This window comes from Erythrolamprus reginae, chromosome Z (genome assembly GCF_031021105.1).
Source record: "Erythrolamprus reginae isolate rEryReg1 chromosome Z, rEryReg1.hap1, whole genome shotgun sequence".
Taxonomy (NCBI): domain Eukaryota; kingdom Metazoa; phylum Chordata; class Lepidosauria; order Squamata; family Dipsadidae; genus Erythrolamprus; species Erythrolamprus reginae.
In genome coordinates, this window is record NC_091963.1 from 84,627,837 (window position 1) to 84,651,429 (window position 23,593).

The window sequence follows — 23,593 nt, forward strand, 5'->3', positions numbered from 1 at the left end:
TATCATTCTCTCCAGAAGCCCCCAGCAAGCCAGGCAAGACCTGGCCAGGACAATAGATACGCTGGAAAGGGCAGGATTCACTATCAACCGAGCCAAGAGTCATCTAGAGCCAACTATGCGTTTGCTTCACTTAGGCGCCATAATAGATTCCTCAGCAGGTCTCGTCTTCCTCTCATCAGAGAGGAAGCAGAAGATACGGGCGTTAGTTCGTTCCGTCTCGCATCACAGCAGGACCTCCCTAGCACAGCTGTCACAACTACTGGGGATGTTCATCTCCTGCATCAACATCGTTCCTTGGGCTCGGATTCACGCTCGCCCCCTCCAATGGTACCTCCTTCCCTTCCAAAAGGCTCGTCTCAGCAATTCAAAACGAAAAGTGCACCTGACCACGACAGTTCGACTTTCTCTCCCGTGGTGGACCTCACCAGCCATCTCCAGGGGTTCCCCCTTCTTACCTCATCAGGAGGTAACGATAACCACCGACGCAAGTCTTTCTGGCTGGGGGGCACACTCAAGGGGACAAGTGGCCCAGGGCAGGTGGTCCCCAGAGGACTTGGGGGACCCCAATATCAACAGACTGGAGTTACGAGCAGTATTCAACGCTCTACAGGCATTCACGGACATGGTAAGGAACCAGCATGTCCTAATCTTAACGGACAATGTAGCAACCAGAGCACATGTGAACCACCAAGGTGGCACGCGCTCAGGCCGCCTGATGCAGGAGGCCCACGGGCTAATGTCATGGGCAGAAAGACACTTAGCATCGATCCGAGCGGAGCATATTTCAGGGGTGGAAAACACCCAGGCGGATTGGCTGAGCCGCACGACTATCAACCCCGGGGAATGGACATTGAACCCGGAGGCCTTCCAACTGATAGTCCAGAGGTACGGGGTACCGGTAGCGGACCTCTTTGCCACACAGCACAACAGGCAGTTACCACGGTTTTTCTCCCGTTTTCCGACACCAGAGGCCGAGCAGGTCAATGCACTGCTATCGCCATGGCCCAAGGGGCTTCTCTACGCCTTCCCTCCAGTCAGTCTATTGCAGAAGGTGGTGGCCAAGATTCTGGCCGAGGAGGCGGACATTCTCCTCGTAGCCCCATACTGGCCCAGACGCCCTTGGTTTGCCGACCTCATGGGACTGTCAACCTTACCACCATGGAGAATCCCGCTCTAGCACCTAGTCCTAACACAGGGATCCATCGTACATCCAGACCCACAGTGGTGGAAACTTGCCGTGTGGAGATTGAAGGGGATCGCCTGAGGGAGAAGCAACTTCCAGAAAGTGTCATTAACACCATTCAGGCAGCACGGCGACCATCAACGACACGTATTTATCAGGCTACCTGGACGGCTTACAGCGCCTTTTGCAGGGCCCAGCACATCACGCCCTCGTCATCTTCAGTACGGCACCTTCTGGAATTTCTCCAGAAAGGACTAGACCAGGGGTTGGCGCCCAACACACTCCGCCGACAGGTGGCAGCCATAGCAACAATCCTTCGTCCAGATCCGTTTTCCCCGATCTCTCATCACCCTTGGGTGAAGGACTTCCTCCGAGGGGCGGCAAACCTGTCTCCTCCTGTCATACACCACTTTCCATCCTGGGACTTACCGTTGGTTCTCAGGGCACTAACAGCACCACCCTTTGAACCTTTGAGGGAAGTATCGCTTCGTTTTCTCTCAGCCAAGGTGGCTTTTCTAGTCGCCATCACCTCCGCCCGCAGGGTGTCGGAGCTTGCAGCACTATCGGTTCGGCCGGACCTCTGTGTGTTTCATCCGGATAAAGTTACTCTAAGACTGGACCCCTGTTTTCTCCCCAAAGTTAACACCAGGTTTCACAGGGCCCAGGAAATTATCCTCCCAGATTTCTGCACCCATGGCTCTCACCCATCGGAGCTGCGGTGGCATAAGGTGGACGTTAGAAGAGCAGTTAAGATTTATATCCGCAGCACTAGCACCTTTCGGAAGTCGGAGGCTCTCTTCGTATCCTTTCTCCCATCTTCAATGGGGGGAAAGGTCTCATCTAAAACCATCAGCAGATGGATCAGGACTTGTATCATTGAGGCTTACCGAACCACAGCGACGCCGTTACCAGGTAGAATTACAGCCCACTCTACCAGAAGCGCGGCGGCCTCAGCCGCTTGGACTACTCAAGCGCCATTAGAGGACATTTGCAGGGCAGCAACCTGGGCTGCCCCTACAACCTTTATCAGGCATTACCGTATAGACTCCTTTGCTTCTACGGAAGCAGCCTTCGGCAGAAGAGTGCTACAGGGAGTTTGTGTTCCTGCGCCCCTGGTCCAGCCGATCCCTCCCTGAAAGTGTGGCTTGGGTATATCCCATGTTGGACTCTCTGAGCAGTGCAGTGGAGAAGAACCGTTGAACTTACCTGAACGGTCTTCTCGCTGCACTGCGAAGAGAGTCCAAACCCGCCCGGCCTTTTTTTGGCCCAGGTGCACAGTTTACTTGAAGTTACAGTTGTTAAATAAAGTTTTGTTCCTTTACTATTCCTTCGTTTTTATCACTGGCTAAGAGGGGGCAGTGGTGGGCGGGACATGTTAATTATGCTAATTTCTAAACTCAGTTCCTACCAATAAGACTGAAGTACTACCCACGTTGGACTCTCTTCGCAGTGCAGCGAGAAGACCGTTCAGGTAAGTTCAACGGTTCATCTGTCTACATCAGTGGTCCCCAAACTACAGCCCGCTGAGGCCATTTATCTGGCCCGCGGCAGTGTACGAGATTTTACCAGTCTATATAATAAGCTCCCGAATCTCCCGTCCACTCTGCTGCTGAGTGTCTGGCGGCGGCAAGGAGGAAGAGGAAAGCCAGGGGGCGGGGAGGAATGTGGGCCTGCCATTGGCCCCTTTCTTTGCCGCCTTTAGGGATAGAAACTGTTACTGCCCTATGGCAGAGCAGCAACAGTTCCTCTCCCTAAAGGCGAGAAAGAAAGGGGCCAATTGCAGGCCCGCTTTCCTCCCTGCCCCCGGCTTTCCTCCCCCCCCTCCTCCAGACGCTCAGCTGCAGACCGTCTTGGTCCCTCCAGTGCCGCTTTTTTGCTGCTTTTTTTTCTTCAGGGATTTTGCACCGGTGAGGTTTGCGTGCATTTGGGCACTTTTGGCATTGGGGGCAGGTCTGCTGCGGAGAGGGAGAGAGAGACAAAAAGAGGGAGACTGAAAGCCCTGCAAGAGCGGCTGGAGGTGCTGAATGCACTGCAGGACCAGTACCTCCATGGCCATAAGCAAGCCATCAGGACCCCCCCTCCCTGCACTAACTGGTTGACGGCCATGCCATCCCGAATCGCAGGGAGGGGACCTCTTCCCTGGCCAGGCGACGGCGAGGCTCTCCTGATGCTCGCCCGCTGCCCAGGCCCCACGCTTGGAGCCGGGGGTGACAGGCCTAGCTTCAGCTTACTTGGCCCCCGTGTGGCCAAAGCGCGGGGCGGAGTAGGCGGCAGCGGCTGCTGCTGCTGCTCCAGGCCCGCCCCCAAGCTGAGCTTCCTTCCACTTCCTTGGAGGAAAAGCTGCAAAGCTCACCTGCCATCTCGAAGGAAGTGGAAGGAAGCTCAGCTCACCTCCTCCTCCTCCTCCCCACCTCCTCCACGGTGAGTGGACGGGAGATTCAGGAACCCCCCGAATTCACCCAAATGGAGGCAGTGGTGGCGACTTCAAGGGACCAACAGCCGGTCCTTCTCGGCGCTGCGTTGCTGCAGCCTCCGAGGCCGCCGTCGGCTCCGTTCGGGTGAAGAGATCTCCTCGGTGGGTGGCCTTGGAGGCTGCAGCAATGCAGTGCCGAGAAGGACCGGCTGTTGGTTTTTGAAGCCTCCGCCACCGCCCACCGCGGAGATCCCTTCGCCGCCGCCTCCAAGGCTGCCGCCACCGCCTCTGTTCAGGCGAAGGGATCTCCATGGTTGGCGACCTCAGAGGCTGCAGTAATGCAGCGCGGAGAAGGACCGGGTGTTGGTCTCTTGAAGTCGCCACCACCGCCACCTCCATTCAGGCGAAGGGATCTCCACGGTGGGCGGCGGCAGCTTCAAAGGACCAACAGCCACTCCTTCTCAGCTCTGCGTTGCTGCAGCCTCCAAGGCCGCCCACCACGGAGATCCCTTTATTGAACGGAGGTGGCGGTGGCAGGGACCAACAGCCGGTCCTTCTCTGTGCTGCATTGCTGTAGCCTCCGAGCTCTGCTGCTGTCCCCGGGTCATCATAACGACAAAACGTTGTAAGTCAGGGACCACATAACCCGGGGACTACCTGTAATTGTAGAGAGAGAGAGAAAAGCCGTTGCTGGAGAGAGAGAGAGAAAGAGAGAGAGAAAGAAAGAGAGAGAGAGGGAGTGATAGAAAGAGAGAGAGAGATAGAAAGAGAGTGAGAGAGAGAAAGAAAGCAAGAAAGAGAAAGAGGGACAGAGAAAGAAAGGGAGAGAGAAAGGGAGAGAGAGAGAAAGAGGGAGAGAAAGAGAGAGGGAGAGATAGAAAGTGAGAGAGAGAAAGAAAGCAAGAGAGAGAGAGAGAAAGAAAGAGAGAGATAGAAAGCGAGAGAGAAAGAGGGAGAAAGAAAGAGGGAGATATAGAGAGAGGGAGAGAGAGAAAGAGGGAGAGATACAAAGAGGGAGAGATAGAAAGAGAGTGAGTGAGAAAGAGGGACAGAGAGAAAGAGAGAGGGGGGCTGAGGGAGAGATAGAGAGGGAGAGAGAAAGAAAGGAAGAGATGGAAAGAGAGAGAGAAAAAAGGAGAAGAGAAAAATGAGAAAATGATGGAGGGAAAGAACCAGGGAGAGGAAAATGAAACATGAGAGAAAAGGGAAAAAACGGAGAGGGAAGAGAGAAGTGGAGAGGAAGGAGGGAAGGAAGGAGAAATGAAGGGAGTTTGTTGATTTAAGTTTAAATTTACTTGTTAATAAAGAAATATAAATTACTTTATTACTTTATTACTTCTTTATTTTAAATATTGTATTTGTTCCCATTTTGTTTTTTTCTTTAAGAAAGAAATAAAATCAGAAAGAAATCTATACGGAAAGAAATACCTGAACAGATATATACATACATAAATATATACAGATGCAATCAAAGCAAGGCATATATACAGGTGTGGATGATTAAATTAATCAACAACCTAATATGTACATAAATAAATAAATAAATAAATAAATAAATAAATAAATAAATAAATAAATATGTACACAGATCCATGAGGATTCCCTGGTATAAGGACAATTTCACCTCCTTGATCCCAGCACTCAAGCAGAAGTGCAAAATGAGAGAGTACAAGCGCATGCTGGTGGACGCACTAGTGGCAGAATTCCCACAGGACTTGCAGGGCTCAGTGGTGGCACACGGAGTAGGAGGACGACACAGTTGCCAATGCAGTAGGGGCACTGGCAGCACCTCATGGGAGGGTGAACATGGCCACAATGTGGAAAAACCTATTCCATCGTCCTACACATCCCCCACCATTGGATGCAGGGATGGCCTGGGGTGAAAAGTAGTAGCAGCTGGGAACTTCCATAAATTTTTTGAAGCTTTCTGTCTCGACCAGGCAGTAGGGGAGCATTTCAAATGCCAGCAGCTTTGAAATGCTGGCATTAAGGGCCTGGGCTCATGTGTGAGATGGCCCAAAAGTCCGCTTTCTCTCAAAAGTTTGAGGGATGGAGAGCTGAAAGCTTCCATGGGATGGTATGGACAGGCTTGGCGATGGTGGTGGTGGTGCTGCTGCTGTTGGTGGTGGTGGTGATCCTACATTATCCCTTTAGGGAGGGACAAGTGGCCTTATTGTTGGGGAGGTGGTGGCAGGGGCCAAGGCAGCCAAAGCAGAAGAGGAAGATTCAGGCATTTGAATACTTTTAAGGTATTGCTGCCAACGAAACTCATGTTTTGTATTCAGGTCCCTGGTCATGCAGGTGGTGCTGAGATTATTAACACCTCTCCCTCGCTTCAGGGACTGGTGGCAGAGCATGCAAATGACCTTTGTCTTGTCATCTGTAAACTGTTTGAAAAAAATGCCATGCTGGTGAGATTCTTTGTGGCACATGTGGCACGCTCGGTCTCTGGCCACGGTGGGCAGTAGTACCAGCAGACTGAGCACTGAGGGTTTGTACCCTTCTCTCTCTTTTGCTGGCTGCCTAGGGCTGTGGGACCACCACCATCTCTTCCTCCTCTGAACTCTGGGATCTAGCACCTCGTCATCACCCCTGGCCTAGCCTCCCTCTCAGCCTCAACATTGCAGTAAGCTGCAGGAGCGGGGATTGGGGTCTCTTCTTTATCTATCATGGTCTCCCTCAATGATGCCCTGGACACCTACTCATTCTCCAGCAGAAGCTCTGGGGCATCCGGAAGCCCAAGGTCTGCAACTGGGGATAGGGCAGGTGGACGGCCCATGGCATCCCAGTTAGAAGTGTCATCGAAGAGCATTAAAGACTCCACTGCTTGTGGCTGAGACAGCCTTGCTGCTTTGAAGGGGGGGGTGATAAGGAGGGCTCTGAACTCACAGCTGAGGCAGAGTGGGTGGAAGGCAATCCCATGGGACTGGTAGCACTGCATGTCATATAATCTACAACTGCCTTGACTTCTTGTTGCCTCACCACTCAATTTCATGTAAGAATGCATTAAAGAAAAAAGAAAAAACCTCCCTTTTCCAACACTTCAAAACTACAGGACATGAAATTGATTTTGACAGTACTAAATTAATTTCCAAAACAGAACACTACAGCAAAAGAATAATAATGGAAGCCATCGAGATAGAAAAACATCCCCAAAATATGAACAAGCGGGATGATATCTCCCGCCTACCAGACATCTGGAAACCAGCCCTCAAATGTAACCCAGCCATAAAAACAGAAACTAGACTCAGAACACATATTGCAAAACAATCAAGTAGCCTGCAAGCTCCAACTACTCAGGATATCACGCCTAATCAACAACCATTAACTAATCAGCATACTTCAGCTACATCAACGACCCCAGATGTTACCCCAGGAAGTTTCTACACAGCAGGCAATTGCTGAGCCATCAAACCACACCCAGCCACCAGTATTTATAGAAGGAAGGCAGCTTAGGTCTCGCAGTGTTCGCCTTAGAACAAGGACAGAAACACCAGCCTGAAGATGATGAGTGGGACCTCATCGAAACATCGCCAGAAATTTCCAAATCCTACACGGGAAGAAACCCGAATATACCAAGACCGTCATACCTGTACCCGTGAAAATCTACGAAAACATATATATATATATATATATATATATATATATATATATATATATATATATATATGTAGATTGTTCTGAGTTCGGGTTTTGCCCCGTGTAATATTTTGAGTGTCTATTACACGGGGCAAAACCCGAACTCAGAACAATCTACATAAATATACCCGTGAAAATCTACGAAAACAAATATATATATATATATATATATATATATATATATATATATATATATATATATATATATATAAGATTTGTATGCCACCCCTCTCCGCAGACTCTGCAGATATAAATATATCCCCTTACAGTAGCAGCGAGACTGCAAAAAAAAAGGTGTCACTTTAAATGTCTTCGATGCCTATATCTGGGCCTCACTATGAGCACTTTCCTTAGGTGATCTGCCCTTAGAATGACATCTCCTTACAGTGGCAGCCACCATCAGATGCAAGGAGACTGCCCCCCCCCAAATATCACTTTTTTTGTCTTGGATGCCTAGATGTGGGTCTTCCTCTGAGCACTTTCCTTAGGTGATCTGCCCTTAGAATGACAAAGGCATAGTGGAGAGGTAGATATGGCAGGAGTCACGGGGCTAGCCGTTCTGGAGGAAGAAGAGATCGCTGCCTAAAAGCAATCCCCTGCTCCGGTCCCGTGAGCTCAACCCGGGGTACTGGTGACGAGTGTAATCTGGGCCCTGGGCTCAAGCTGCTGCTCCTCAATGCCAGATCGGTCATAAACAAACCTCTCCTCATCTGGGATTTGATCCTGGAAGAGGAGGCCGATCTGGCATGTGTGACTGAAGCCTGGCTGGGCCAGAGGGAGGAGTCCCTCTCTTGGAAATATGCCCAGCTGGGTTTCAGGTATGGCATCAGCCTCGACCCCAGGGAAGGGGGGGAGAAGTGGCTATTGTAGCCAAGGAGAACCTTCACCTGCGTAGACTCGTTGCTCCTGAAATTGCGGGTTGTGAGTCCTTCCTTGTGAAGTTGGACTTAGGGGTTCAGTGGGCTTGTTACTCATGTACCTGCCTCCCAGCTGCATGTCAACAGCCTTGCCTGTGCTACTTGAGAAGGTGGCTGGGTTGGCAGTGGAGTTCTCCGGACTTATTGTCCTGGGGGACTTCAATCGGCCGTCGCTCGGTGGTTCCTCTGGACTGGCATAGGAGTTCATGGCCACCATGACAACCATGGACCTGAGCCAAGTAGTTCAGTGTCCGACGCACGAGGGGAGACACATACCCAACATGGTATTCCTCTCTGAGCAATTGAGTAATAGTCTGAGACTATGGGGCTTAGAAACATTGCCTTTGTCATGGTCGGACCATTTTCTACTATGGCTTGATATCCTTGCTCCAATCCTCCCCCGCAGGGAGGCGGAACTGATTAGGAGGTTCCGGCCCAGATGCCTGATGGACCCAGAGGGCTTTCAGAGGGTGCTTGGGTTCTACCAGGCTCACTCGTCCACAGCTTGGCGGAATCTCTTGCTGAGGCCTGGAACAAGGCTGCAGCGGAGGCTCTTGACCGAATTGCGCCACTGCGACCTCTCTGTGGCCTTAGACCCCGTAGAGCTCCATGGTTCAACGAGGAGCTCCGGGAGTTGAAACGCCAGAAGAGGCGTCTAGAGAAGTGTTGGAGAAAGAGTAAGTCTGAATCCAATCAAACACTTGTAAGAGCTTTTATTAAGACCTACAAAGTGGCACTCGAGGCGGCAAGATGCGCGTACCATGCCGCCTTGATTGCATCAGCGGCTGCTCTGTTTAGGGTGACCCGCTCCCTTCTAAATCAGGGGGGAGTTGGGGAGCCCTTGCAGGGCAGTGCCGAGGAATTTAACTCGTTTTTTGCTGATAAAGTCACTCGGATCCAGGCGGACCTCGACTCCAATTGTATAGCAATATCAGCTGACAACGAGTTAGTCGAAGTGACTGGGGCTAAACGTCTTTGTCCATCCATCTGGGAGGAGTTTGACTTGGTGACACCTGATGAAGTGGACAAGGCCATTGGAACTGTGAGTTCTACCACCTGTTTACTGGATCCGTGTCCCTCTTGGTTGGTTTTGGCCAGCCGAGGGGTGACACGGAGCTGGGTCCAGGAAATTGTCAACGCCTCCTTGGGGAGGGGATCCTTTCTGACTACATATAAGGAGGCACTTGTGCGCCCCCTCCTCAAGAAGCCTTCCCTGGACCCAGCCATGCTCAACAACTACCGTCCAGTCTCCAACCTTCCTTTTATGGGGAAGGTTGTTGAGAAGGTGGCGGCGCTCCAACTCCAGTGGTCCTTGGAAGAAGCTGATTATCTAGGTCCTCAGCAGTCTGGTTTCAGGCCCGGCTACAGCACGGAAACTGCTTTGGTCGCGTTGATGGATGATCTCTGGCGGGCTCGGGACAGGGGCTTGACCTCTCAGCGGCTTTCGATACCATCGACCATGGTATCCTTCTGCACTGGCTGGAGGGGTTGGGAGTGGAAGGCACTGTTCTCCAGTGGTTCTCCTCCTACCTCTCCGGTCGGTTGCAATCAGTGTTAATGGGGGGTCAGAGGTCGACATATAGGTCTCTTCCTTGTGGGGTGTCTCAGGGGTCGGTCCTTCCCTCCCTGCTATTTAATATCTACATGAAACCGCTGGGTGAGATCATCCAAGGGCATGGGGTGAAGTATCATCAATATGCTAATGATACCCAGTTATACATCGCCACCCCATGTCCAGTCAACAAAGCAGTGGAAGTGATGTGCCGGTGCCTGGAGGCTGTTGGGGTCAGGGTGGGTGTCAACAAGCTCAAACTCAATCCAGACAAGACGGAGTGGCTGTGGGTTTTGCCTCCCAAGGACGATTCCATCTGTCCGTCCATTACCCTGGGGGGGGGAATTATTGACACCCTCAGAGAGGGTTCGCAACTTGGGCGTCCTCCTCGATCCACAGCTAACATTGGAACATCATTTTTCGGTTTTGGCGAGGAGGGCGTTTGCCCAGGTTCACCTGGTGCATCAGTTGCGGCCCTATTTGGACAGGGAGTCATTGCTCATGCCCTTATCACCTCGAGGTTTGATTACTGCAACACTCCCTACATGGGGCTACCTTTGAAAAGTGTTGGGAAACTTCAGATCGTGCAAAACGCAGCCGTGAGAGCTATTGTGGGGCTTCCCAGATTCACCCACGTTTCTACAACACTCCGTGGCCTGCACTGGCTGCCGATCAGTTTCCAGTCACAATTCAAAGTGTTGGTTATGACCTTTAAAGCCCTATATGGCATTGGACCAGAATACCTCTGGAACTGCCTTCTACTGCACGAATCCCAGCAGCCGATAAGGTCCCACAGAGTTGGCCTTCTCTGGGTCCCGTTGACCAAACAGTGTCGTTTGGCGGGCCCCAGGGGAAGATCCTTCTCTGTGGTGGCCCCGACTCTCTGGAATCAACTCCCCCTGGATTTTAGAATGGCCCCCACCCTTCTTGTCTTTTGCAAGTTATTCAAGACCCACCTATATTGCCAGGCATGGGGGAACTAAGACATCTCCCCCAGGTTTTTTTATATTTTATGTTTGGTATGTATGTGCTGTATGGTTTTTAATTGTTGGGGTTTTTTATCTATTTTTTATTATTAGATTTGTTCCATTGCTGTACTGTTTTTATTACTGTTGTGAGCCACCCTAAGTCTTCGGAGAGGGGCGGCTTACAAATCTAATAAATTATAATTATGATTATTATTCCCTTACAGTGGCAGCCACCACCAGATGCAGGAAGATTGGCCATCCCCTCAAAAAGTCACTTTTTTTGTCTTGGATGCCTAGATGTGGGCCTCACTCTGAGCACTTTCCTTAGGTGATCTGCCCTTAGAAGAACAATGGCACAGTGGAAATATATCCTCTTACAGTGGCAGCCACCACCACATTTTTTTGTCTTAGATGCCTAGATTTGGGCCTCACTCTGAGCATTTTCCTTAGGATATATATATATATCCAAATTTTATGGTTATATGCTGTTACTAATGGCAATGCTAGTCTTGTGCTTTCAGCTTTTACCGTTGGCACAAACATCACCTCATAATGTACATTTTTTAGTTATGGAAAACCTTGTGCCAGTAGCCTTGCTTTGTACTCTATTTCATTTTTGGGGAACACTTTTTTCTTGTATACCCACTTACATCCTACAGCTTTGGTACCCTGTGGCAAAGTAACAGATGTAAATACCTCATGGCCTTCCATGGATTTTATCTCTATATCCATGGCATTTTATTTGTCCAATCTTTAGTAATACTAACACTTTTTTTGTAGTTTCTTGTCTCATACCACACGTTACATACTTTTACATTACTGGCTGAATATCTGTCAGTCGGAACTCCCTTGTTACATCACTCTGACCTATGTGGCATTACCTGCTCTTGTGTTTCAAGCCTTTCTGGCTTCATATCCTGTTCGTTTTCTCCTCCCTGATCATTAATGTCTTCTAAAATTGAATCACCATTGTTAGATGCGTTATTGTCACTAATTGGATCATTGTCACTAAGTGGATCATTGTCACTAAATCAGACTTATTCAGAATTTGCAGCAATCTTTTCCAATTTTGTTCTGCAAAACTAGCAGACCTTGAAATTACAATTCTTTTGCTTCCATCACTAAAGCAATATCCCTTTGAGCCTGGCTCATAGCCTACAAATCTGAACTTTCTAGCTTTCTGTTGCCCCCTTTTCCTGATTGCCTTTGGAATATGTACCCAAGCAGTACTTCCAAAAATTCTTAAATGAGTCAGAGATGGCTTTCTCCTATATAAGATTACATATGGAATATTTATTGGTGGATAAACACCACAGCCTATTTACTAAATAAATGTTGGTTATTATCGCTTCACTCCAATATGACCTGTTCATACTAGAATCCTCCAGTAACGAGTCTTTCATCGTTTGCAAAACATCATTCCTCCTCTCAGTCACTTCGTTTTCTGAAGCTGTGTAAGTATTTGTATGTCTGTGTCTAATTCCTTATTGTTTTAGCCATCTTTGAAAATTAGTTGACAAATTCAGAACCTCTGTCAGTTTGCAACTGGCATACCTCCTGTTTGTACCTTCTCTTTACAAAATTTAACCATTATTTAAATTGCTGTAGTACCTCTGTTTTACTTTTAAGTAAGTATCAAAATCCAAATCTACTATAATCATCTATGATTACCAGTGCATATCTTGCTCCTTCCACATTGGCTTGCATAGGACCAATTCAATCTGAATGAACCAGTTCTAGAGCTCCCTTGGTTTGTCTGGGAATACTTTTGATTTAGATGCTTTGCATACTGCACAATCTAAATAAGCTTTACATTTCTTTAAATTCAGTCCTCCTGCAAACTGCATTGTCACTAAAACTTTGAAACTGGCACACCAAGTTTTCTGTGTAGAAGATGAATAAACAAATTGTGCTCTACTACATTTTAAAATTGCACCTTTTGTTCCTGCAATACATAAAGATTAGCCTTTTGTGCACACATTCCCATTTCTTTTGATGAAACACTTCCTATTTATAAATGTGGTCTCAAAACTATGTTTGTCTAAATTAGACACACTTAACAAATTATGTTCCATTTCTAGGACACACAATACATTATTAAACCTTGATTCCAAATATGAATTTGTACAGTGCCTCTTTCAATGATTCTAGCCTTGTGTCCATTTGCCAAGGCTACTGCATCCTTCTGTAGAATAAGCCTGAAAAATAATAGTCATTAACAATTGTTTGACTTGCCCCACTGTCAATTAACCATTTGTTTCTATTGTTGTTATAGAAAAAACTTCTGTAATTGCAATCTGTTCTCCTTGCTTATTTCTTTCCTGTGCACAATCTTTCTGCAAATAAGTAGTCTGTCCACAAATGTAGCAAGATTTCTTCATAAGGTGTCTGCTTGCAGAATCTCTGCTGAGCTATAACTTAATCCCTTCAGCTTTCCTCTCCCCGCCTGTGGTTGCTAGGCAACATAGGCATCTTGTAACAATTTTTGCTGAAGACTGGCTGACTTTGCAAAGTTGCACTCTGCACCTTTGGCCCCTCCTCAGAGATTTCAGCTAAGCATGGCTACTTTGTCTAAAAAGACAACATAGCCATGCCAAGCTGAAATATTCACTAAGCAGACAGGATTTTAAAGCTTCCAAATTCAATTCTTCTTCTAGTTTACTTTCAAATATAGCAGAGATTGTACTCCAGCTTTCGTCAAAACTCTTTAGAATAAGGAGAGCTTTTTTGGACTCGGGGAAAGTTATTCCTCTTTGCTCTAATTTCAAAAGTAGAGACTGCATGTTTGTTTGTTTGTTTGTTTGTTTGCTTGTTTGTTTGTTTGTTTGTTTGCTTGACTTCTATGCCGCCCAATCCTGAAGGATTCCGGGTGGCTTACAAAATAATAATACAAATACAGTACTTTGATCTGAGGGTTAATAATGTTTCAAAGAATGAATCTAAGAAGATTGCTGGGATTTAGGGATAATGTGGTTTCATTTGTATCATTCCTATATAATAATTTATCCAAAAATAGAAAATTTGTGCATATGATTCTAGGTATATATTAAACATTTTACAGCACAAGTCAGTGCTAAATATATTATTGTGGTGTAACTGTAAATATGACAAATTGCTGAATAATCTGGTTTTTTTTTTTAAAAAAATGAATGAAATATAATATAATTATATTTAAATTAAATTATTAAATAATTATTTAAATTGCACTATATACTTGTACCTATCTAACTTTAAAGTGGATATTAAAAGAATCCTGTAGATGTATGTATTTAGGTGTAAATACAATATATTGCAAATTACACCCATTGGAAATTGAGAAGAAAAGCTCATCTATTATTTTGAACAGGCTCTGAATTATGGGGTATTGCTTTCAGATTATGGACTCATTTCGAACATAAAAAGATGTTATGGATATATAATTTCTAACTTTGCAGTTTGCAAATAGTGGGAGAGTTAGAAGTAGAAAAGTTAATCAATAAATGACGTGAAGCCAATCACAAAGAAACCAATTTTTATGTATTTTTTATTTATTTTATTTGTTTGTCAAACATGTATAAGATAGCAGGTTTAAGCATAAACATAAACATAAGGGAAGTAAGTACAGATAAATGATGACAATAAGACAGTAAGACAGGGATGGTGGGCACAATGATATGATTATGCACACCCCTTACAGATCCCCTAGGAATGGGATGAGGTCCTCTGTAGACAGTCTAAGGTTAAAGTTTTGGAAGTTTGGTGGCATAAAGTATTCTGTTGCGAGCAGAGGGGTGAAGGACTCTTGTGAAATATCTCTGGACTCAGGATTTTTAAGAATACAGTGGTACCTCTACTTAAGAATGCCTCTACTTAAGAACTTTTCTAGATAAGAACTGGGTGTTCAAGATTTTTTTGCCTCTACTTAAGAATCAGAGCACGGAAAAATTTCCCAGGAAATTTGAGAGGGGCACGAAGGCCCGGCCAGTTTCCTTCCATTCCCCCTTTAATCCTGACCATCTCTAGCTTTTCTGGGCTGCCAGAGGAGCCTTTTGGTGGCGCTTAAGGAGGCTTTGGCAGCCCAGAGCAAACAGAGCGTTTTCCTTTCTCTGGGCACTTGGAGAGGGAATAAACCACTTCCCTGTGGTGACTACCTCATGCTGCCTCCCATATACCTGGTGCGAGGTTGCCTCTTGGAGCATTTGGGTGTGGAAAGGCAAAAGAGGGTGCTTCGCCCCGGCCAGATCAATTCGGCTTCAACCAAACCGAAGAGTCACCACAGTGAAGGAAAGGCACTGGTTACAAAGTGAACAAGCGAGAGGAGAGGGGAGCTCTTCAGTATGGAAAGGAAGAGGCAGCAGCAGCAGCAGCCACATTTCAGTCAAAGGAGTGGGAGGTTCCCTTTCTCGCCTGCCTAGGTTTCTTTTCTTGGTGCAGTGTATGGGAGGCAGCCTCGCGCCGGGTGTATGGGAGACGCATGTTTCTCCTTGCCGGCTCAGAGTCTTTTTTTTTTTTTAAGCCTTAAAGTTTTGATTTTTTTTATTCCCCTCACCTCACCTTCTTCCTTCGGCAGCGCCTGTCCTCCTCCTCTTCTTCCTCCTCTTCTTCTTCCTCCTCCTCCTACCCAAATTCCAAGCTTTTATTTCTTTCCTAATGGGTTTGCACGCATTATTTACTTTTACATTGATTCCTATGGGAAAAAATGCTTATACTTAAGAACGTTTCTACTTAAGGACCTGGTCACGGAATGAATTAAGTTCTTAAGTAGAGGTACCACTCTAGTTTGGACAGGCATTTGTCCAGAACGGTGTATAGTGGTTAGACTAAAAGACCTCCAAGTTCCCATCCAGTTATTATGTATTCCATAAATAATGTTTTTCCCCTTCCAGGGAACCAGATATCAATTATACTGTATATGTGTGTTAATAGAATGGGATAGTAATAGAAAGTCAAATAGAGATTTGTTGATTAAATGATTAAAAGGAGAAGGAAGAAGGAATCTTAAATTAGATGGAAATGGGGAAATGTGAATATGTAATTTTAAATAGGAACAATTGATCTGAAATTCTTTACTTTGAAAATATCCAGGTATTCTTAACTTGTTCTGAGTTTCAGAGATGTGGGGATTGCATTGAATAGATATAAATGTAGTATTTTAGGAAGCTAAGGACTTTCCAAGTGCTACAGTGTGGGACATATGTATTTATGTACTTTTACAAATAATACTTACCTTTAAAATCATTTCAAAAGATCTGGCATTTGCTGTTTTTATATTAAATACAGATAGGAATTTTTTTTTCTCACACACTTTCTTTTGCCATTTTTTAGATGACAAACAACCATTAACAACAAAATAGCTTTAATTGTAACAAAAAGTTTCATATTAACTCTGCCTTTGCATGCTATAAAGATCAGACCAAATAAAATTATTTGCAATGAATAATGAGATTCATATATTCCCAATCTTAAACATGTATTAAGGGTAAGCTAATTTTTCCAATATTTATTTATTTATTTATTTATTTATTTATTCATTCATTCATTCATTCATTCATTTATTTATTTATTTATTAGATTTGTATGCCGCCCCTCTCCGTAGACTTGGGGTGGCTCACAACAGTGATAAAAACAATATATAATGACAAATCTAATAATTAGAATCGAAAATAACAATAGTACATTTAAAAAGTCTAAAAAGCAAGGAACCCCAAAATAAAAAAAACATACATACAGTCATATCATGCACAAAAACTACATAGGCAGGGGGAGATGTCTCAGTTCCCCCACGCTTGATGACAGAAATGGGTTTTAAGAAGTTTACGAAAGGCAAAGAGGGTGGCAATTCTAATCTCTGGAGGGAGATGATTCCAGAGAGTCAGAGCTGTCACAGAGAAGGCTCTTCCCCTGGGACCCGCCAGATGACATTGTTTAGTCGACGGGACCTGGAGAAGACCAACTCTGTGGGACCTAACCGGCCGCTGGCATTCGTGCGGCAGAAGGCGGTCTCGCAGATATCCTGGTCCGGTGCCATGAAGGGCTTTATAGGTAATGACCAACACTTTGAATTGTGACCGGAAACTGATCGGCAACCAATGCAGACTGCAGAGTGTTGGAGTAACATGGGGATATTTGGGAAAGCCCATGATTGCTCTTGCAGCTGCATTCTGCACGATCTGAAGTTTCCGAACACTCTTCAAAGGTAGCCCCATGTAGAGAGCGTTACAGTAGTCGAGCCTCGAGGTGATGAGGACATGAGTGACTGTGAGCAGTGACTCCCAGTCCAAATACTGCACCAGGCAAACCTGGGCAAACACCCCCCTCGACACAGCTGAAAGATGTTTCTCTAATGTGAGTTGTGGATTGAGGAGGATGCCCAAGTTGCGGACCCTCTCTGAGGGGGCCAATAATTTTCCCCAGGGTGATGGACGGACAGATGGAATTGTCCTTGGGAGGCAAAACTCACAGCCACTCTGTCTTATCAGGGTTGAGTTTGAGTCTGTTGACACCCATCCAGGCCCCAAGAGCTTCCAGACACTGGCACATCACTTCCACAGCTTTGTTGACTGGACATGGGGTGGAGATGTAAAGCTGGGTATCATCAGCGTACTGATGATACCTCACACCATGCCCTTGGATGATCTCACCCAGCGGTTTCATGTAGATATTAAATAGCAGGGGGGAGAGGACCGACCCCTGAGTCACCCCACAAGGGAGCCTCCTAGAGGTCGACCTCTGACCCCCCACTAACAATGATTGCAACCGACCAGAGAGGTAGGAGGAGAACCACTGAAGAACAGTGCATCCCAAACCCTCCAGCTGGTGCAGAAGGTTACCATGGTCGATGGTATCGAAAGCCACTGAGAGCATAGTTCCCTCTAAGCTGAGCAGTGAGCAATCGCTTACTTAAAAATCATCATCAACTCAGAGTTTTCCAAATCTGCCCAGAAGCCGAGAGGGAAAGAGTGAGAGGGAAGGAGAGAGAGAGGAAGAGAGAGAAACAGATAGAAAAAAGAGAGGAAGGAAAAGAGAAAGAAAAAGAATGGGAGTAAGGAAGAGAGAAAGAAAATCAAAATCTAGTTTGAAACTAGCTCAACTATTTAAGTGGCATTTTGATATTGATAGAGTTGCCATATTATGAGCTCACTGTTATAGACACACAGTACAGTATTTTATTTTGAAATTCTCTGAGGCAAAACAGGGTGGGTTTTTTGTTTGTTTGTTTGTTTGTTTATTTGTTTATTTGTTTATTTATTATTTCTGTGCCGCCCAGTCCCAAAGGGACTGCCACTCAGACACTATACTTTTCCGCTTACCCCCCCAAAAAATTAGAGGGAACACTGACTGAGAGGTCAAGCAGCACCAGGACAGAGGATAAACCTCTGTCCCGGGCCCACCAGAGATTATCCATCAATGTGACCAAAGCAGTTTCCATGCTGTAACCGGGCCTGAAACCTGACTGTTGAGGACCTAGATAATCAGCTTCTTCTAAGGACCGCTGGAGAGCCACCGCCTTCTCGACAGCCTTCCCCATAAAGGGAAGGTTGGAGACTGGATGATAGTTGTTGAGAATGGGTGGGTCCAGGGAAGGCTTCTTGAGGAGGGGGTGCACAAGTGCCTCCTTATAGGGAGCCGGAAAAGACCCCCTCCCCAAGGAAGCATTGACAATCTCTTCGACCCAGCTCCGTGTCACCTCCCTGCTGGCCGAAACCAGCCAGGAGGGACACGGATCCAGTAAACAGGTGGCGGAACTCACAGCTCCAATGGCCTTGTCCACTTCATCAGGTGTCACCAGATCAAACTCTTCCCAGACTCGGTGTCAGTCAACTCTGCAATCCAATCGGAGTCGAGGTCCACCCGTATCCAAGCGATTTTATCAGCAAAAAATCTGTTAAAGTTCTCAGCACTACTCTGCAAGGGCTCCCCAACTCCCCCCTGGTTAAGAAGGGAGCGGGTCACCCTAAACAGAGTGGCCGGGCGAGATTCCGCTGATGCAATCAAGGCGGCATGGTACGTGCATCTTGCCGCCTTGAGCACCACTTTGTAAAGTCTTAATATGAGCTCTTACAAGTGTTCAGACTTACTCTTCCTCCATCGCTTCTCTAGACATCTCCCCTGGCGTTTCAACTCCCGGAGCTCCTCGTTGAACCATGGAGCTCTACGGGGTCTAGTGCCGCGGAGAGGTCGCAACGGCACAATCAGGTCAAGAGCCTCTGCTGCAGCCTTATTTATTTATTTATTTATTTATTACTTAGATTTGTATGCCGCCCCTCTCCGAAGACTCGGGGCGGCTGAAAGCCCTCTGGGTCCATCAGGCATCTGGGGCGGAACCTCCTAATCGGTTCCGCCTCCCTGCGGGGAAGGATTGGAACCAGGAAGTTAAGCTGCAGTAGAAAATGATCTGGCCATGACAAAGGCAACACTTCTAAGCCCCTTAGTCTCAGATCATTTCTCAATTGCTCAGAGAGGAATACCATGTCAGGTGCGTGCCCCCCCTCGTGAGTCGGACCCTGTACTACTTGAGTCAGGTCCATGGCTGTCATGGTGGCCATGAACTCCTGTGCTAGCCCATAGGTTTCACCGAGCGACGGCAGGTTGAGGTCCCCCAAGACAATAAGTCTGGAGAACCTCACCGCCAGCCCGGCTACCTCCTCGAGCAGCACAGGCAGGGCTGTTGACACGCAGCTGGGAGGCAGGTACGTGAGTAACAAGCCCACCTGAACCCCTAAGTCCAACTTCACAAGGAGGAACTCACAACCCGCAATCTCAGGAGCAACGAGTCTACACAGGTGAAGGTTCTCCCCCTCCTTCCCTGGAGTTGAGGCTGATGCCATATCTGAAACCCGGCTGGGCATTTCAGCGAGAGGAACTCCTCCCTCCGGGCCCAGCCAGGTTTCGGTCACACAAGCCAGGTCGGCCTCCTCATCCAGGCCATATTACTAGATATATTGCAAGATATAATGGAATTTCACGTTTCATGGTCTTCTTCTATTCTCTGAGCTACAGTGCTCTATCCATAAGACTTGATGGAATTGCCTTATCAAAATTATTATATTTGAATAGCCATATATATGCTAGTCAGTATAATTTGAAAATACAGAAATAGAATGCATTTCCTATTTTTTAAAAATCCCCTCTCAAATTAAGACCGTTTCAGCTACATTAAAAATAGCGTATTTCCTGCAACATATTCTTATTGATGGCGAATCGGTTTTTCCTTGGGTGCCGAAAGAGCAATATCTCACATGTGCGAGTGCCCACACCCATAATTCAATGCCTGGGGAGGTCGAAAAGAGCTTCCTCCGCCCCTATGGAGGCCCTATGGAGGCCGGAAATATCCTGTTTCCCAACTTCTGGTGGACCCTGTAGACTCGTGTTTTGCTCTCCCCAGGTTTCAAATGCTTCTCTGGAGCTGACGGTGGGTAAAAATGCTCTCCCCCACCCCCCAAAGTGAAAAAATGCCCTCTCAGAGTCTTTGTGTGAGCTAAAAATCAGCTGGCCGGCACACATATTCACGTTGGAACTGACCTAGGGCAACAGCTCGCGTGCCAGCAGATATGGCTCCACATGCCACCTGTGGCACCCATGCCATAGATTTGCCATCACTGGATTAGGTTGTTCAGTGTGGGTATATTGCCCTCCTTAGGTTATAGATCAGTGATAACAAACCTTTTTTTCCTCAGGTGCCAAAAGAGCACATTATCGCACATGCGTGAGTGCCCACATCCATAATTCAATGCCTGTGGAGGGCGAAAAAAACTTCCCCAACCCTCCAGAAGCCCTCTGGAGGCTGTTAAACAGCCTGTTTCCCAATTTCTCTTGGGCCCAATTTCCTAGGCTCCTGTTTCGCCCTCCTCAGGTTCCAAAGGCTTCCCTCCCCCATCCCCTGGAGGCTCTCTTGGAGTCAAAAATGCCCTCTCAGAGCCTCTGTGTGAGCCAAAAATCAGCTGGCCAGTACACACATGCATGTTGGAGATATGGCTCTGCGTGTCACATGTGGCACCTGTGCCATAGGTTCACCATCACTGTTCTAGATGATACTCTGTAGTTTGACTGATCTATAAAGAGACTAAATTTTTAATGAATCTGGAATTAACTTTTCCTTTGAGGGAGGTCATGTAGAAATTCCCCTTTTCAGATTTTTTTCACTAGCTAGGAATGTGGATAGGACTCCCCACAAACAATATATTTGATAGTGCCATTTTATAACTTTTTAAAAATCTATTCCAATTTTTGTATTGTGTTAAGTCAATATAATTTTCATGCTATAATGTTTTACTTTCTTCTACATTCCTTTCTCTTATGTACAAACATAAGCCAGCACTTTTGGCTTAATTACAGCTATCAGTAAATAATTATTTCAAGCTTGTGCCCACTTAATCAATTCCCCTTCTCCCTTTAAATTTTTCTTTTAGCTCTCCAAACACCCTTGGATACACCGGCAAGGTTCATTGGTCAACCACCCAACCAGCAAATTATAATCTTCCAACAACATTGCCATCAATAATTTCACGAATGTATGGGTAAGTGTAAGGCACATTACTTAATTTACTCGTATGAATTATTTAAAAAAATCTTAATTGTGGTTATTTCATTAAAGAACAATTATATATTAAGATGGTATTTCTGTGGTTTAATTAAAAAAAGAGGGGTGGAAGCCAAATATCATGTTGTAAATGAATATTCAAAAGCAGTTTGGTCCAGAACTCCTGCATTCCATTTAAAATTTGGAGTGCATACTCACCATTAAAGAACATATGCACTATTTTTATCTCTTTTCTAAACAACTTCTGGGGTTAGAGAAAATTGCATCAGTTATTTTTTAAAAATATCTTTATTAAAAATGAAACAGAGAAATATAAATATAATACATGACCGTATGTATCATGAATCATATACCGTATTTTTCGGTATATAAGACGCATCTTTTCACCTCAAAAAAGTGCATCAAAAAACGGGTGCGTCTTATACACTGGATGTGAGGCAGGGGTCAGCAGCCGTGGCAGCTATCCCTAAGGCCGCCCGGCAGTTGTTGGCTGGAGGCTGATGGCTCGGCCCTGGGGATGAGTGGCAACAGCTTTGGAGAAGTGGGCAGGTGTCACCTCAATGCATCCAGCCAGCGGAGGAGCTGTGGGGCAGCTCGATTATCCAATGGGATGGGGCTCGGCTCTATCAGCCCCCACCCCAATCTCCCGCCTTTGGAGGCTGATGGAGCCGAGCCCAGCCTTTGCCAACCACTGCACCCTCCCAAAGGCTCCCCCGAAGGCAGGAGATTGGGGTGGGGGCTGATAGAGCCAAGCCCCATCCCGTCGGATGATCGAAGCTGCCCCATGGGCTCCCCTGCCAGCTGAATGCCATGCGCCTCACTCATCCCCCGGGCTGAGTCACCGACCTTCAGCCACCGATTGCCAGGCGGCCTTGGGGACCTTGGGAGGAATGTCCAGAATGCCTGCTGCCGGGCAGTTGAGGCATGGTGCGTGGCAGCAGCTTTCGAGAAGCAGGCGGGCGTCCCATCAATGGAAAATTAGGATGGGGGCTCATGGAGCTGAGCCCCATCCGCTGGATTATCGAAGCTGCCCCGCGGACTCCTCTGCTGGCTGGATACCACACGTCCCACTCATCCCCAGAGGACAAGCTAAGAAGAAGTGGGATAGGCTGCTGGCTTGTCACTTGAGAGACAGAGACGGAGGGAAGGGGGGGAGGGAATGTGATAGAAAAGGAGAAAGAGAAAAATGAGAAACTGATGGAGGGAAGGAACGGGGGAGAGGAAGAACAAACAAATGAGAGAGAGAAGGGATGAGAAGGAAAAAGAGAGAGGGGGAAGAGAAAAACAAATGAAAGGGAGAGAGTTAGAGAGAAATGGGGTAAAGATTGAGAGAGAGAGAATGAGAGGGAGAAAAGGGAAACAAATGAGAGAGAGAAGTGGAGAGAAAGAAAGAAAAGTGAAAGAGAGAGGGAGGGAAAGAGGGGAAGGAAGGGAGGAAGGAAAGAAAGAAGGAAGGAAAGAAGGGAGACATTTCCCACAGAAAACACCAGGAGCCACAAACCCATCTCCTTGTGGCTGGAGAGATTGCTATTACACTGTGCACTAAGACAACTAGACACAAGAACAGTTTTTCCCCAATGCCATCACAAATAATTCCCTCAACACTGTCAAACATTTTACTAAGTCTCCACTACTATTACTACTAATTTTTTTCTCATCATTCCTATCACCCATTTCCTCCCACCGACTGTATGACTGTAACTTGTTGCTTCTATCCCAAGATTTTTTATTGATACTGATTATTTCTTCATTGCTTATTTGACCCCTATGACAATCATTATGTGTTGTACCACATGATTCTTGACAAATCTATATTTTATTTTATGTACACTGAGAGAATCTGCACCAAGACAAATTCCTTGTGTGTCCAATCACACTTGGGCAATAAAGAATTCTATTCTATTGTATTCTATTCTATTCTATTCTATTCTACTATTACTATTTAATACTACACCATTTGGTTCAGAATACTTTTTTCCTTGTTTTCCTCCTCTAAAATGTAGTTGTGTCCTATACATTGGTGCTTCTTATACACCAAAAAATACAGTATGTTGTATTATGACAGAAGTAGAAGAAAAGAGAGAAGGAAGAAAAAGAATAGAAAAGATATAGCAGAAAGTTAGGGGAAAGAAAAAAGAAAAGGGGGATTGAGAAAGAAATGAGAAAAAGAGAAGACATGCTGGCTATTTAGCTGGCACTTCAATAATATACGATCTCTGATTTAAATATGTAGTTGGTGTAAATTTTCCTTGGTTTTTGTTAGTTCATTGTATGGTGTTATTTAAATTTTTGTACATATTATTGGTGTTTATCTAACAGGGAAGTTCTTGTCCATGGATGAAATATTTTAGGGTTTTGTTGGTAATATTCATTGTGTGTCTAAAGGTTGCGTCGATCAATGT

At 46.2% G+C, this 23,593-nt stretch overlaps 1 protein-coding gene across 2 annotated transcripts in view; it reads left to right on the plus strand.

The window, feature by feature from the left end:
* The window catches only part of SPMIP7 (sperm microtubule inner protein 7), a 181,236-nt gene that overhangs the window by 115,136 nt on the left and 42,507 nt on the right, over window positions 1-23,593 (plus strand). For both annotated transcript variants that reach the window (XM_070727169.1, XM_070727170.1), the window contains one exon: window positions 21,061-21,168. In XM_070727169.1, the coding sequence (XP_070583270.1) occupies window positions 21,061-21,168 (108 nt within the window). The remainder of the gene's footprint in view (window positions 1-21,060; window positions 21,169-23,593) is intronic.